The 17,310-nt window shown below is 38.9% G+C and overlaps 1 protein-coding gene across 8 annotated transcripts in view; it reads right to left on the minus strand.

Annotated features, from left to right (window-relative positions):
* The window catches only part of mcf2l2 (MCF.2 cell line derived transforming sequence-like 2), a 191,871-nt gene that overhangs the window by 138,969 nt on the left and 35,592 nt on the right, over positions 1–17,310 (minus strand). Inside the window, exon 1 of one of the 8 annotated variants that reach the window (XM_084722384.1) lies at positions 4,632–4,934. The exons of the other annotated variants lie outside the window; for them this stretch is intronic. Within the exon in view, the coding sequence (XP_084578510.1) occupies positions 4,632–4,683 (52 nt within the window). The 5' untranslated portion in view covers positions 4,684–4,934. Of the gene's footprint in view, positions 1–4,631; positions 4,935–17,310 lie in introns of those variants that run through there. 8 annotated transcript variants of the gene reach the window in all.

Genomic DNA, 17,310 nt, shown 5'->3' on the forward strand with positions numbered 1-17,310 from the left:
GTATAACTCCAACCAGCACCATTGTTTAAAACTCTAAAAATGAAGCCAAGACAAAAAAAATTGCAATGTAGGAATAATATTCTGCAGTTAATTAATTAAAAACATGGACAAAACTCCGCACAAAAAGATGGATATGGCAGAGGATCGAGGAACTGTTGTCTAGCTGTCCAGGAATGTTTCAGCAGGGTTATGCAACCAGAGCCGGCACCTCAGCACGGAGGATGTTCTGTATTGTTGGAACATCAAAGTAGAAAGGGGTGGCGCAGACAGACCTGATGTATGACCACTTCAGGGCCCGACTGGAACAATCTGTTTTTAGAACCTGCCGGAGGACTGAAGAGGCAGAGGGTAAGTGCAGGAAGCACTCATATACGCACATGTCAGGTTGTGTTACAGAGGCAGGACACGCTAATGGAGGCAGTCGGAGTCTTGATTGGGAGATTAGGTTTCGAGGAAGTAACATAGCAAGGTTTCTGTAGACGTTTTAGACAACTACAATCACAGTAATTTGTTTCTATATTGGGAAGCTACTCCTGTTCAGTCTGACCACAATTATGGTCCCATGAGGAAGGCAGAAAACCCTGAAAAGCCTCTTGAAAGGCCAGGACATTCCTCAGTTTGACAAAGGGAGTTCCTACTTAGCTGAAGTATGAGAATACTCAGAGATAAATGACTGCTTCAGTGAGATAAGGCATGCTGAAATTGAGCATAGGATACTTAAAAAATCATGCAAAAGCAGCAATAAATGTGTGTCCTGAGTTTGTCACACCATGGACACATGTTAAGTATACAAACTTAGGTCCCAAAGTCATGAAAGAATAAGCAGTTTTCTCTGCCCTGAAATACCAGGGGCGTGTCCACTCCTTGTCTCAATGTCAAACACCACTTCAACCTGAAATTAACCTGAAACATGGACGCTCCATCTCGCAGCTTCTTTGGACATGTCCAGATATGTTTGAGCCACCAGAGCCAGAGGATGGTGACAGGATTGTATTTGTTTTTTCTTCTGAGTCGGGTTGTTGGAACTTGGAACAGTGAGCTGAAGTGACCTGCTGGGCTGATCTGGACTGAGAGAGTCACTGAAGGTACATTTGTAACTGACCATTAAGGAGCATGAGGTGAGGGGAGGGGGAGGCGGCGTGTTTGTGTTTTCAGTTTGAGGGTCTTATATAGTGTTGGGGACCATGATTCCAACATGTCACTGAGCAATGTTTCAGATATCATCATCATCATCATCAAAACAGTTTAATGTTCTCTCTCCACAGTTCAGTACTACATAGTTCTCTGTGTTTTAACATGTTTTGTGTTTAGTAGAAAAACTCTCTTTTCCTTGACACGATCTTTACGTTCTCTCATAAAGTTCAGACTTACAACACAGTCTCTCTGCAGTCTGACAAACTTTCATGAAACTTACATGTACAGTTTCATATACATGGAAACATTTTTCACCTATTTTTTTTCCAGACACACAGCATGATTTTCTAACTAGTAAAATCCATTGTTGATTTCACCCAATGGTCAAGTTGACAATAATAGCCTAAAATAAAGTTAATTAATGCAATTTGGTTGGGGTTAGACACTACAACTACCTAGCTGGAACTATTTCCCTAAAACTGTCAAGACTGACTATTGACCTCACAATCAAACACAAGCTGTCTTTATTACTTTGAAATTCATGCTGATGTCACAAAAGATATGGACACATGATGGAAGGGTGAGTCATTGACTCACAGCACCTATTCACACCTTTACTCAGGTGGCCTTGACAATGCATATGACGGCCAGGTGGCTCAACAACTCTCTTGTGACCCTAATGACACCCCTTCACACCTTTACTCTAACATTGCACATGATGGCTGGGTGGTTCCATGACTTACGTGAAGGGGTTAATGACCACACAAGAGGGTAAATACCCAGAACTCCCTATTAGTCAGTTAAAACTGAAGAAATCTCTTGGATGAGAGGTGAATGGTCTTCAAGAACCTGAAGCAAAGTCCAGTTCTATGAAAGCTCCACAAAAGAATCCTTATACCCTGCTTTCACCAACCATGACACCAGGACAGCTTCACATAGGTCCTGATGATGCACTGATGTTGCTGAAACTATCCAATCAGTAAGTCTGTATGATTTCATGTGTACTCCTATTAGTGTGTTTGTAAAAGCCAATGTGAACATGATGTGGAGCAGAACTAAATGTAACAGTATATTCATTTTTCTCTTGGTCAGGACCAACAGAACTTAAGTACAGGTGTGAGAGCATCCTTAGAAACCGAATACCTTTGACTGTCAGACTGTAGTAGTAGTATCAGTAGTGGTAGTATTGTTCAGGAGTAGCTCAAGGACTCTGCCGACAACAGACATTAACACAATCTGCTGATTCTCTGCCGAGTTGTCAGGTGTCTAAACTCCATGTATGCTAACACACTGATGGTGCCAACACTACCTCACCCCATGTCAACACACACACACACACACACACACACACACACACACACACACACACACACACACACACACACACACACACACACACACCTTAGTTGTCACCTTCATCCATCTGCTCTAAATATAAAAGGATAAAGCAGCATGTGTTCACACACTGTCACTGCCGCTGCTGCTGGGATTCACAGACAGACTGAGCTCCACATTTGGGAATTAACCTCATCAGAGACGTCGCATGATTTACAGCAAAGATCAAAATCAGAGATTTAATCTGGTAAAATGATGGCAACATTTCAGTGACGTTTTCTGGCTTATATTCAACTGTGTCAGTTACAGTATGTTACATAACTACAACATTAAAGGTCACACATTAGGGCAAAATACACTTTTTCATGGGTTTTCTAGAAAAGCGTGTGTATGTAAAGACCCACATAATATGAGAAACTGCCACATTCTCTCTCTTTTTTGCTTGCTCCCCCTTTCAGAAAATGTGTGTTCCTAGATACCAGTCAGATTTGTGTCCCCTTATTATGTCACAAAGGGCTCAGCACAACCTCTAGACAGGTGATTGTCCCGCCCACTGAAAACCTGGGAGGTGCAAAAATGGCCAGTATAAAAAAATGTGTTTTATGAACACTGAAGTCTTCAAACATATTCTATTAGAGCTCCCAAATAAAAATATAAACCCAAAAATTAGCATAATATATCTCCTTAAATAATCCAATTATTTTAAACAAATACTGAAATATTATAATTTATAAATGTTTGAACTGGCAAGCTAATAATTAACAAAAGGCTGACAGTGACTTTATAGCATCTGCCAAAATAGTTCAACCTAGTCAAGTTCAGCAACTTCCAGTGCCACTAACCATGGCAGCAAACAGCATGTCGCAGGTATGTCCAGACATGTTCATCAATATATAGTCTCACCTGGAAAATGTTATTTTGTAAATCATTGCTATCATCTCCTGTGCTAGTTGCAGCATTTCTGTAGTACCTGTAGTGTTATCTGTGTTTTATTGTGTTTACAGTCTACAATATCTCATGCTAAGGCTGTTTTCTCACACATTTTTCCTTTTTCAAAAAACTGTGATTTGGTTCTGGTGCTGCCTGATATTGCACTTGGCCATATTGCGATTTTATTGTGATTAATTGTGCAGCCCTACTGGCTACCTGCTGAGTATGATTTCTTCATTTGCTTGTATTTTGTCTACTTGCGTGTGTTGGTTTAACGTTGTGGTCCACTGAGCTGCCAGGTCCACATCGTGCCTGCGTTTATTCACCCACGGCCGCCAAGGTACCATTATCTGTGAGGAAGATAGCGACATACACACACTGACCGTGCGTGTGGAGTGACTCTGCTGTGTCTCAGTCAGAACTCACCAGGAACACTTCTCTCTGTTATTTTCCTCCAGTCTCTGCTTTGTGCATTTACAGAGCCATAAAGGCCTGGGAAATTCCTCAAACCTATTGCTAGCATGGAGCCTATCATTTGCAGTAACGCTGTGTTTGCTGAAATGCTAGCATGAAACCCTGTTGTCTCGGTGACTGCAAAGTGAGTTTATTATTATCATTATGACTACCAAAATGCACTGGATGTTAGCCTCATTCCAGAGACCGATCCCTGAGACTGAGAAGCAGAAATGCTACTTTACTTTACATGACTGAAAAAGTACTCTATTAGTATTTTGCTTCATTATGCTTTGAAGAGACCCAATAAATCAATCCTTTAAATTTAAAAGAGAAAGAACTATTTTTCTGCACAAATAGATCACTGGCATCTTTGACTCAACATAATAGCATGAAATTAAAATTCCATCATCAGCCGTTTAAAAGTAAAAGGAAATACTTGGTAAACTAAATCACCTAACCAGCTGACTGTGAGGGAAAGGACTGGTGAAATGGAAAAAAAGATGACACCAGGCAGGCAGACAGACAGAAGCGTGGCTGGCAACAGATGTGTGTGTGTGTGTGTTCCTCCCCAACAGTCTGCTGTGGTGTAAACACAGCCCATGAGAACAAGACAGTGTGTCTATATTACACAGCACAGGATCATTTACACTGTAAATCTACAACTTTTCACTTGGTTTGACTGAGTGCGACAGACAGAGACACTAAATAAATGAAGTGGCAAAGTGAGATCAAACTACTGTGTGTGTGTGAAAGCACACTGTGTGTGTTAACATTACCTATAACGTGTTTGGCACTCTTCATCTTAACACCTTCCAGGCTTGAACACATGTAAATCCTTCCAGAAAACCAGCAATCCCATTAAATGACAGTAATCTCATTGTATCCAAAACCAGTGAGGACAACACAACATCCAGTCTGTCAACAACAGTTGCTTCTTCTTCATCACTACCATGATCCTCGTCATCAACTCCAGACGTCCAGAAAAACAAAATCTCTGACTTTCTTTCTCTTTTCTTCACTTTCCCACACACACATACACACAGCCGGAGCAGAGCCCTGCACTGTGTGTGTGTTGTAGTTGTTACATGCGTCTGTGGTCAGTTTTTCCAGCTCCAGCTGTAGTGAAAGAGCTCTGCTCTGAGCAGCAAACAGCCTATCAGGAGCCAGAGAGGGAGGGCACAGAGAGTGTGTGTGTGTGTGTGAAAGAGAGAGAGAAGACAGAGATGGAGGGACAGGGAAGGAGAGAGAGAGAAAAACAGAATGGATTTGAGCTGCAGTGTGTATGTTTGTGTCTGTGTGAGTATGTATGCATGGGTCCAGTTGTGTGTTTGATTTTTGCAGTATCTGTGTGTTGTGTGTTTATGAGGTCCATGTTGGACTGCCAAATGTGAACAGCCTGTGGGAGGAACCTTTATAGACCAGATGATGGACTTGAGTGCGTCTCCACTGGGTTTTCTTGAAGAGGAACTCAACAATAAATCCAATTTTTGGAATCTCTACACTAACATTAAGCTAGAAGTTCAAATAGCTCCGAGACAGTGGTGTGGACTCGAGTCACATGGCTTGGACTGAAGCCAGACTCGAGTCATTAAGTTGATAACTTTAGACTAGAGTTGAGAAAGTCTTCACTTGGTCTTGAGCCTTTTGGCTTGAAAATAACTTCCCCCTGCCTGAGCTGGGAGCGCCTCAGGATCTCCCAGTCAGAGCTGGTTAATGCGGCCGGGGAAAGGGAGGTCTGGGGTCCCCAGCCATGACGGCTACCTCTGTGACCCGACTACAGATAAGCAGCTGAAGATGGATGGATGGAGAATCCCCAAATCAATTCATTTCCCTACATTTCCTGAATAAACTGACATTAACTCTGTTCATTCTCTGCACTTAATTCAGATCCACACTGTTTGAATCAGCATCCAGTCAAGTTGTAGGAGAGAACCATGAGGAACTAACTAAGCTTCAGAAATGATACCAAAGCTCATTCATCTATGTGGTGGTTGACAAAAACCAAATTGCTGTATGCAAAACGTGAGGGTCAAAAATTAGAGATGGAGATGCAACAACATTTAAAGTTGTACAAAGAACGGTAGGTCAAGGCACTGTCACTAAAATGCATTTATATTTGGTGAAGAGTGGATTAGGACTTGTTTAGGACTCAAAACTCAAAGTTTGGGACTTAATTTTTGACTTTTCAGTCTTACTCACTTACTTACTTGTGACTTGCAAAACAGTGACTTGGCCCAAGCCATGTGTAATAGCCAGTAAAAAATTTTAAAACAAGAGTTAACTATGGTTGTATGAATTGGGAGGCCATTGGTCAGAACAAAACAACATGGAGGAACAGAGGCTTTGCAGAAGCATCAATTTTCAATGGGACAAAATACGAGCATCAACAAAGAAATCATCACACAAGAGATCCATTTAAAGCAGTAATTAAGTAAGTAAGAAAGTAGATCACTAGGTATCTTGGACCTCAACATGGTATCGTGAAGAAGCTAAGCTTCACTTAAACCACCTAACCAGCAGACTGTAACGGAAAAGACTGGTGACAGAGAAAAGCAGCAACAAAGAGAGCACAAAGTGACCACTGAGAAAGCCAATCCACCGCCAAACACCAGAAGTAGCATGCATCTATGCCCACACTGCACTCAAGTTTGTGGTTCTAAGATCAGCCTCTTCAGCCCCCGAAATAGGGAACCTTTATAACACTCAATCCTGAGTGATCCCTGCTGATGATTAACATTATCACGGAAAAACATTCATTATCATGTCTGTGGTGTGTTGCAAAAACTCAATGTCTGCAGTGTCCTGAGCAGAGCACTGGTGCCTGGAAATTCAAATTTGTTCAACTTCGACCCGTTGCGCTGACCTTTGTGGGCACAGCCACTCTCATGCCAAAATTATCCTTCCTGCATTCGTGAGTCCACGAGGGTCCGTGTGACGTTTAATGTCATAATCAGAGGGTGTACTCACAGGTTCTATGTGGACCTCTAATTTGTTGTGACCACACTGACTTGTCTGAAGCTTGTCGACAAGCCACTACGCTACAACATGCTATGGAATACCGATATGCACATATATGTACCACATCCTCCAAGTGAATTCCAGAGAGTAGTATAAACACAACTACTTTGTGTCCATTGTGTCCACAGCTGTCCATTCAGCCCTTTAATATCAACAAATCCCATGGCCAAAACAAAACCAAGAATGTGTTTGTTCATCTTTCAGTACTTTTGACTTCCATACTGGGTATATATCACTCAGCCAAAGACATGAATCTGTAAACACAGGTCATTACTGCAATATATAAGATAAAGACTCAGTTATCTCTTTAACAGCTGGATACTGCAGCTGGATTCAAGAGATCACACAAGAATCCATCTTGCCAGGCGTAAAGTTATTCATTTGTGTCTGCAACAAAAGTGGTGCATCCAATTATTGTCCTAGAAGAGACTGCTGGCAGCTACAGGTGTGGTTTTAGGTGTGACAAGAGTGAGAAGCGTCCATAGAAGTGACTCGCCTTGAACAAACAATGGCAGCTCCTGAACAGGTTAGCATAGATACTGTGATAGCATCAGTTATATCAGAACTGAGAGTATTTCTTCATTGAAAGAGGAATTATTGGTTGGAGTTAGCCCATGTTAGACATGACAGATAGATGGTTCATCTAATTGCCTGCAATGTGTGTGTGTGTGTTTTTTTTTTTAAGTGCCTGTCCTTTTCCAAACAGTTTCTAAGGACGACTTCTCAGATGGTTCTGTGTAACAAACCATCTGGAGTGTCAGTTTCAGACACATTACTCAAACAGGAGGAAACATGGTGGGAACTATTTTCAGCTGCAGATTAATCCACATTTGTTGGTCCAGTGAGTATTTGGAGCAGCAGGATGGTTTATGTGAGATTGAGTCTAAATAATCTACAATGTGTGTGAAGGAAAATGTCCCTCGGTGCAACAGTGTGACTCACTGATGTCTTTTTAATAGTTTTTGGACAACAATGGAGCTCTGTGGCCCAGAGGAAGAAGAAGATATATCAGGCTTCGGATAAACACACAACAAACACTTGTTATTAAAAAAAAAAAAAAATTATTTTGGTTCTGGTCTTTTCATGTGATTTATTTTATGACCCCATCTGAATCACATTTGATACAGAAGCTTCTGACACTTCTACAAAATATATATAATACTGAAAAAAAATATTGTTATGGATATTTCCGTGAAACAAAATATACTTACTTAATATTTTGTACCTTATTTTATAGTAAAATCATGTTGAAAATGTGTGTATAATATGATACAGCTGGCATAAGATGATGTATTTGTGAATCCCTCAATCATTATTCTATTGAATTTCATGGTGCAATCTGCAATTGACTTTTTAACTGATTTTCACTAAAATAATTTGTAGCTTATCATAACTGTAAGTTATATTGATAAGTTCAGTTTAAATTGACCGAGCTGTGTTAATATAAATATATATAATTTAAATATAAAATAAAAAGGTTCCTGTTTGGAAAAAAATGAAGCAAACCAATTGAAATGTGCGAAAATTTCTAAAAGCAATGACCAATACTTGCTACTGTTTCTAAAATAAAATGATTATGATCAGTAAATTTTCATAAATGCCTGGTGCATCAAATTTGATACAAACAAAATATCATATACAAATGATATAGATTTTTTTGACAAAACATCTAATAAACACTTTTTGGCAATTGTGTCATGTGTCAGGCTTTACAGGGTTAAACATACAAAAAACATCTCACTAGATTTATTCATTAAGTAAAGATTCAGTATGCAGTTAATGTGTTCCCATAAATTAGTACAATCTCAGATTCTTGAGCCCCCTACTCAAAGTGACTAACATGCAGGATCTGCAAAGCTGGACTCAGCTGTCTACATATACGTATGCAGGTAAAACCCTTTAGTGGATGAGAAATTATATCTTCAGACATTTTGTGCATGGCCAGAAACAGTGATATGTCCAGCAAGACCAACAAGAGAAGCAAATACATGAGACAGTAAGAGCTGAAACACCCACTGAAAGTACAAGAAACAGGAGTGGAAGTTGAGCTAAGCTGATTTGGCCCTTTCACATACAAGGCTCCACATTTCAGACCTCTGCTCTCCTCTGCTCTGCTCTCGTCTTACCTTTTGCCCTCTCTCCCAAATTTCTAAATTCAGCATCTGTGTTAACATGTGCGAAAGCAGGATTGTACATGTAAAAGGGAAGGTAACAGGAAGTGTGTCAGGAAAAGGGGCAGAGTCTATAAAAGGGTTTGAGAAGCTCAGCTGTGCCTTTCTTCCTGCACTGAGACACACCTGAGACCAGCCTTTGTTTGGTGTTTGATTTGGTAAAATCTCTTTCTTAAAAATGAATCTGTAGAACCATGGAATATTTATCTTAGCTCAGAGTATTAAAGATTTGATAAATAATGGTTAAAAATTTGTCATTTGTTAGATTCTGCATGTCTGGTGAGGGACTAAAACTTGGAGTGATTGCTTTGGCATGTCAGCCAAAGTCAAGGTATGCTGAACCATAATGTAAACATTTTAAATATTGTTTTTAGTCCCTTTAATTCAATATTAACATGGTTGTCTAAATAGATAGATACTGCATATGTTTTTCATTTTTGTAAAGATTTCCATTTTATATTAATGTGGTTTTGTTTCTTTTAGTCTGAGCAAAGGTACAATTAAAGGAGCCAACCACTGTTTTTTCAGACTTATTACATTCAGTGTGCCGTTGACTAATTATTGATTTATACATGGCACTTTCTGTTTTTCTTGCATGTTTTTCTGAGTGGTAGAGTGGCCATCTTGCATGTGTTTTTGCATGTGGTTTAAGTCACCTTAGTTTGCTGAGAACAGGCAAATCTGAGGTGTTATGGCTGTATATGCTCCTCTTTGCTCTCTCTTTATCTTGGACTCTCTGTCGGAGCCTGCAGGTGGGTGTTGGGGTGGTGGAGGGGCTGAATGGGCAGGCAGTGATGCTGATGCAAAGCAGCAACGGCGCTGACAGGCAGAGGGAGAGATGGGAGGTTTTAGCAGTTTACATAGACCGCCAGATTGGAAGGGTGCGTTTGATTTGTACTACAGAGAGTGAGGCGTGTCACGTGTGATTGCGGTGCAGGCGTCGCTACATTTATAATTTAGTAAATCAAAATCAAATAGCTTTATTAGCATAGAGTGTTGTTTGTCCCAGTAGGGACACCTCAGGGTGACAGAACACTTTGATTTGGTTTGAGTTGATTAGTGTGTTTTGGTGGTTATTCATAATTTACATACATATTTTGTAACAGTTTCAACTTTTTAATTGATAACTCTACATTAGCTCCCCTGATAGCAATCTGGTCTCACTAGAGCTGCAACAATTAATCAAGTTATCAAATATTAATTGATTATTAACTCAATCACCAACTATTTTGACAATCAAAAAGTCAAAATTCTCAATTTTCAGCCTCTTAAATGTGAATATTTTCTGGTTTCTTTCCTCCTCTCTGACAGTAAACTGAATATTTTTGAGTTGTGGACATAACAAGACATTTGAGGACATCATCTTGGAACTTGGGAAACACTGATCAAAATTTGTAATCATCAACCAAACAACTAATCAATTAATCGAGAAAACAACAGATTAATGAATGATGAAAATAACTGTTCGTTGCCGTCCTAAGCCCCACATTTTCTTTCTGACTTTTCAATTCAAGTTTTAATGTAGGTCTCATTTTGCCACAATCCTTTTGAACAAGACAAGTTTATTTTATACATTGTAAATAAAATCTATATATTGTTGTACAGCAGTCCAGTTCCAGTTTATTTTAAGACTTCTGCACTGAGTGCAGATTATTGATTGATTATTGATTATTACCAATATAATTTACCAGCCCAATATGGTTTATATTTATGTATGTTTTGTGTATGTCTGTGTATGCGGGAGTGTGTGTGTGTGTGTGTGTGTGTGTGTGTGTGTGTGTGTACATGAGCTCATTGTTCACAAAAATACTGAAGGAAGCACATGTTCCTTCCACCTCCCTGCGCTGTTCTTTCCACTGTTCTACTGCCCTCATAGCATCTGAATGAGCAGCACACAGTGACAGAATTATATGTAAACACACACACAACTCACACACCCAGGAACACACACACACACAAAGACCTCCAGAACACAAACATAGAAACACATGGACATGGATACAGCAGGCACACACAGCACACACCATACACACACACTGTACAGGACAGACACGTGTGGACACACACACACATTGTTTTCAATACAATGACTATCGAGCTGACATTTGTTTTGGGAGCTGCTTCCTATAAGAACATAAACACTGCTGTATTCCCAGGAATGTTATGTGTGTGTGTTCATTATTCTCCTCTATTGTACACAAGGATTCAAAAACAAGAACTCTGAGTAGCAGGAAGTGAAAAAGTCTGATTTGTGGTAATAAAACAAGATAAAAGTGTGAATCATGCACATGATTCATGCTGATACAACCACATGATGGTTTATCAATGGACAGACTCTACACATTTATTATCATTACAGTGTGTTGTTTCCCACAGGTCACCCTCTATTAAAAGTTATGTTCATGTCATGCTAAACTCTGCCTTGATTACTGTATGTCCGCTGACAACATCTTCTTTTTATCTTTATTCTGCACAGAGGTTGCAGGAAGGAGTTCAGAGTATGTTGCTGGACAGAGTACAGGATTTAGATGTTGGAGATGAGGTTCACATCCTGCATCCCACATGTTGTCAGACTTGGGCAACTAAAACAGTTAAGGTTAAGGAAAGATGGCGGTGTGGGTTAAATGGTGATAAAATCAGCATTAACTTTTTAATATTTTACAAGGACCACACTAGCATACCCCTTGTGACCCTGTGGGAAAAAAATGCCACAAAAGTGCCTTCTTAGTTGCTCCTACAGGTAGAGAAAATGTGAAAAAAACATCCTCTGGGGTGCAGTTCTGGTGGACAAAACATGAAAAAATGCCCTCTTGGGTGCCTTTCCATGGGACAAAATGTAAAACAAAGACAAAATATAAGACATAAGAATGCCTGCTATGTGGCCCTTTCAGTTTGCAAAACATAATAAATTGACTCATTGGGTGCCTTTCCAGTAGTCCTCTAGGGTGCCCTTAGAGAATAAGTGAGAATAAGTTGGGCAAAGCGTGAAAAAGTGTCTTCTAGGGTACCTTCTAGTGGATTACACATGATAAGAACCCCAGGAAGACTTGCAACCACTAGTGTAGATCCAAATAAAGAATAAAGAATAGGGTGCCCTACAAGCGCCCTTCCATGGAAACCATTTAATAAACCAATTTAATCTAAACCAGTCATTGGATCTGTTTTACCATGAATGCATCATGACCTCCGACACTGCCCCACTACAGCTTATTTTTTTCACCCCTGCCCCTCAGACAGCCAAAGTCTGCCACTGGAAGACCATAATATTTCCCTAGCCTAAGTTCTTTAAGATGTGCAAACATAACATTAAAAATAGATTTGGTTCTACTGCCAGGAGAGGATATTGTAGTAAAACAAAGGAAATACACTGAGAGTGAAAGACCCAGTAGAATCACAGAAGTGTTCACTACCATAGTTGTCATTTACACTGGTGACCTAGGGGACACTTTTTAAAAAGGCTGATTTTATTCCCATAATTTTTTAAAAGCATAATTTGTTAAAAACGTTCTGAACATTAGCTTGCACCAACACACCAACACATGACTGGCTGAACTCATGAACTCAAGGTTTCAAGGTTGTGTCTTGGTGGAACCTTGATTTTTGCAAAAGTCCTGTAAGATTTGCACACACTGTTTCTTCATTGTGCATACCGATACCGATACTAGTATCAGGTACCACGTCACCGAACCAACAGGACGCAGAGCTCAAGAAGTTTGCTGATGCTTATCCACTTTTTGTGGTCGTGTCGTCATTATCAGTCAGAGACTCACTGTCCTCAACATCATCTTCTAATGACTGCAGTGACAGCTGTTCGTAAAACTCCAAGTCCATGTAAAACTGGAACAACCTCACGGGGTGCACCTGTAGACCGCAGCTAGCCGCTGGCCAATAAGTCCCAGTGGGCATAAACCAGTTGAATGTCTCGACTAATTAATCAGAAGACGATGAAAAAACACCACTGCCACCAGTCTATAACCCTCTTTTCTTCATAATAAGCTGCTACAATTTTCTTTGTGTAGTTAATTTTCACTAAAACAGCCTGACAGCACAGTACATGCAACTTCACTCTTTGGGCTTCACAGCAGGGTGAACAAAACTGTTGCACACATGGCACCACACTCATATCTGTCCCCTTTAAACAATTACAGGTAGGAACTAATTAGCTCTTAGACAAGAGAGACAGGAAGAAGAAACTTAACACTCTGTGCACCCTCATACACATTTTTGTGTTTTTGAGTTTTGTTTTTACGACTGTTTTGGCTGTGTTCATGCAAATGGCATAAAATTTCACAAGGCTGTGTCTTTTTTGGTCAATTTTTGAAATTCACCATCAGCTTTTATAATAGGTCTAAAAAACATTGCGTCAGAAATTTACTCCCTTTCAGCTCCCTCAACACATTTTTGTGCTCATTGACTTCCATTAAAACCACAATTCTTTGATCCCCTTAAAAAAAATCTTAAAAAGTGATTTCTTTCAAAAAAATTTTCTGACCTGTGTGAAAGAGGATTAAAAATGCAAAAAAAATATTTACTACTAGATGACACCATTTTCCCATATTTGCCACTGGTTTCCATTACAGCCCTGTTTCAACCCTTGAGTTGAATTGATTCTGCGAGCTCCTGCAGAACAGCTGAAATAATAAATTCAACTTAAGTGGTCTCTATCTGTTGCCAGTGATGTCAGCATCTAGTGTATATGTATGTTTAACAAATTAGTTTGTGTGTGTATCCAAAGTACAGACACTAAAATCCATATGGACAAAAATAGCTCACTGTAAACCCATATGTGAAATGTAACCTGAGCTTGAGTTTAACTTTTGCTTTGAAAACAAGTTCAACCCAAGTTCATCTAAGTTTAGAGTCCTGTGATTGGTCAAGTAATAAAAACATTGCATTTTGCAGCAGCACATTTACATACACACACCCACGCACACACACACACACACAAACACATACACACACCTTCATGTAACAACAGCATCATGCATCAAAGATGCAGAAGTGTGGGAAAAGTAAAATAAAGTCTGATTTGTTTAGATTTTGAGAATAGTGACTTTGTGCAGGTGCTCTCACAGAAAAACTAAGTAGGTGAAGGTGTGGTAGGTGTAGGTAAGTAGGTGTAGGTGTAGGTAAGTAGGTGTAGGTGTAGGTAAGTAGGTAAGTAGCCAGCAGTCGTGGATGACCAAAAGCGCAAATGCCAGCTGATCAAGGATTACAGCCTCTGGAAGGGAGGGGTCGACACCCTGGATCGGGTATTTATTTATTTATTTATGTGGTTGTCTGTGATAAATTTAGTGTTTTTATATTCAGTAGTCTATTTCTTGCATTTATATAAAGATTGAATGATATATTTGTGTAAGCTGAGGAAGAAGGTGAAAACTTTTAAGTGTAATAAGAGTGATAAAAAACAATGGTCATTTTACATGGACTATATACTCTAAATCTAATACTGCACAAAAAAATAAATATGAATCAAAATAAATATTGTTGCTAATTGCTGATATACTAGACAGTAATAATCCACCATAAAAAAAATCCACTTTGCATTTAGTATATTGATTTTAATTCATAAGGCGGCATGGTGGTGCAGTGGTCAGCACTGCTGCCTCACAGCAAGAAGGTCCTGAGTTTGAATCCCCCAGCTTGCTGGGGCGGGACCTTTCTGTGCAGAGTTTGCATGTTCTCCCCGTGTCTGCGTGGGTTCTCTCCGGGTTCTCCGGCTTCCTCCCACAGTCCAAAGTCCAAAGACATGCATGTTAGGTTAATTGGTGACTCTAAATTGCCCGTAGGTGTGAATGTGAGTGTGAGTGGTTGTCTGTCTCTATGTGTCAGTCCTGTGATGAACTGGCGACGTGTCCAGGGTGAACCCCGCCTCTCACCCAGTGTCACCTGGGATAGACTCCAGCAGCCCGTGACCCTTTGGGAATAAGCGGTTACAGAAAATGGATGGATAGATGGATTTTAATTCATTTATTGTATTTTTTTGTTTTTCGTTTTAAAAAAAACAGTCGCATCTTGTAAACAAACTGGAATTTAAAGGGTTAAAATCCTGAAAATGATGATTAAAATTATTTTATGAATAAGACTGGAGTTGGAAATAAGGAAAAAGACAAAAAAATTTGGAAAAATATATTCTTATTATATTTATATTTACATTCATATGAATATACACAAAAATGTGTATGAGGGAGCTTAACGGGAGTAATTTATAAATCTGACCCTGCACAAAAAAATATAAATGCATCTAAGTCAATGTTGTTGTTAATTATTGACATATACTAGACTGTAATAAACCCCCTCAAAAAATCCACTTTGTATTTAGTATATTAATTTTAATTCATTTATTGTGTTTTTTTCATTTTAAAAAACAGTGGCATCTTGTACACAAACTGGCATTTAAAGGGTTAAAATCCTAAAAATGATGATGGAAATGATTTTTATGCTTAAAGCTTGAGTCAGAAAAAAGAAATAGCAAAAAAAAATTGGGAAAAATACATGCTTAATATGTTTATTTTTGTATGTATTTGGATATACACAAAAATGTGTATGAGGGAGCTTAAGGGGAGTTTTTTTGAGGGTGCACCAAGTGTTAAATACTACACATGTAAATGTGTAATTAAAATACTAGTTAAAGTGCTGTGAATTATAAAAAAAATAATTATATGTAACTATAAACTTAATTCTGCAAGTTTCTAATTATATATGTGTGTGTGCATAATGTACACAGTAAACTGCACAGCTTAATCAGGAGCACAAAATTTGTAAAGTAACTTACTACAAATAACCCAAAATGTAACTACAGTTACACTGGCAGTATGGAACAGCAACTATAATTTATTACTTTTATAAAGTGAAGAACATCTGATGAAAATAAAATATGTTTTTAAAGTTATTGTAAGAAGAGTACTTGTACTGTTCCTGGTCTGAAAATATTGGTATTGGTGCCTCCCTACTAATTATGTTTTAAATATGACAGTGTTTCAGTTAAGATGTGCTTAGGTTCAGGGACTGACAACACTTGATAAGGGTTAGGGACAGATCGTGGACTGGATTAAAATGTTCACTCTCACAAGATCTTTCACAGGTCTGGGGTTCCCTTCTGGACACAATACCATTTCGAATGCAATTAGGCTCAAGTCAAACTGTCAAACTAGTGCTGATCAACTAAGATTGTGTTACTGCAGCCCTGCACAGCACCCTGCTTGAAGGTGTGTGATTAACAGATTAAACATTTTACTTCCTTTAGATTCTTCACAATAAAAGTCCCCCAATATTTTGTTAGCTAAACATTTTTATCATGAAGCAGCAAAATCAGGAAATGTTGGTTTTTCATCAGCAATAACTTAATGCAAATCCTATAAAAATTAACGTAAACATGAAACAGTAAAATAAAGCAGACTTCTGCAAATACAAACAGTGTCACAGGAGACACTAAACTTCAAACCACAGAGATTCAGTTAGAAGCTACAAAAGAACTGAGAGCTGAACATTAAGAGGCTTTAAAAAAAAAAAGTTTCTCTCTGCTCTCCTGCACACACGAGTTGACTCTTGGTTTGTCTGTTTCCCAACACAGTCACTATTGTTTCCCCTAACCCTAACCCTGCAGCAATTATTATTATCATGAGAATTAAGGTCACTAAAAGGTAACAAAACTACACAATATTTCCCAAACATTAACAAAGAGGTTATTTCAACCAAAACTGTGATCTTTCCCTAAACTTAATCAAGTTATTTTTGTGCCTAAAACGTAACCAAACCTTAGAAAGAATGTTGTTACGTTATAAAACAATATAAAATATGGTGCAGCAAAAAGGTGCAGACATGTCTCAGTGAGTCAGTCTAATATTAACATGTACCGTCTCAATAACACAGACCTGAATAATACTGAGCATGAACGTGTGTCAGCTGGGTACTGACTGTGGTGTCTCAGCTCAGTCTACCTTGCTGGTACTTTATCAGCAGACCTCCCACACACTCACAATAGAGTCTGTGTTCAAGAGCTTACATAACAGAGGAGATTACACTGAACACTGACTCTCTATCTGATGACTGGAGCAGTAGTAAACCACAGGGATGATCATCATTCTGGCCTTCACTATATTGGCATTGTTATCAGTCAGAGAGCGCTGCTGCACCCCTGTATGTTCCCTTATCCTCCACAGACGACAAACCTAAAACACACACAATGATTATTCTATTATTAATTGATTGTTATGTGTATCTGTCTTGATAATCAATTAAATGTTGTTTTTTTTTATTTAAAAAC

Source organism: Lutjanus erythropterus, chromosome 7 (assembly GCF_056507025.1).
Source record: "Lutjanus erythropterus isolate fLutEry1 chromosome 7, fLutEry1.hap2, whole genome shotgun sequence".
NCBI classification, from domain to species: domain Eukaryota; kingdom Metazoa; phylum Chordata; class Actinopteri; order Lutjaniformes; family Lutjanidae; genus Lutjanus; species Lutjanus erythropterus.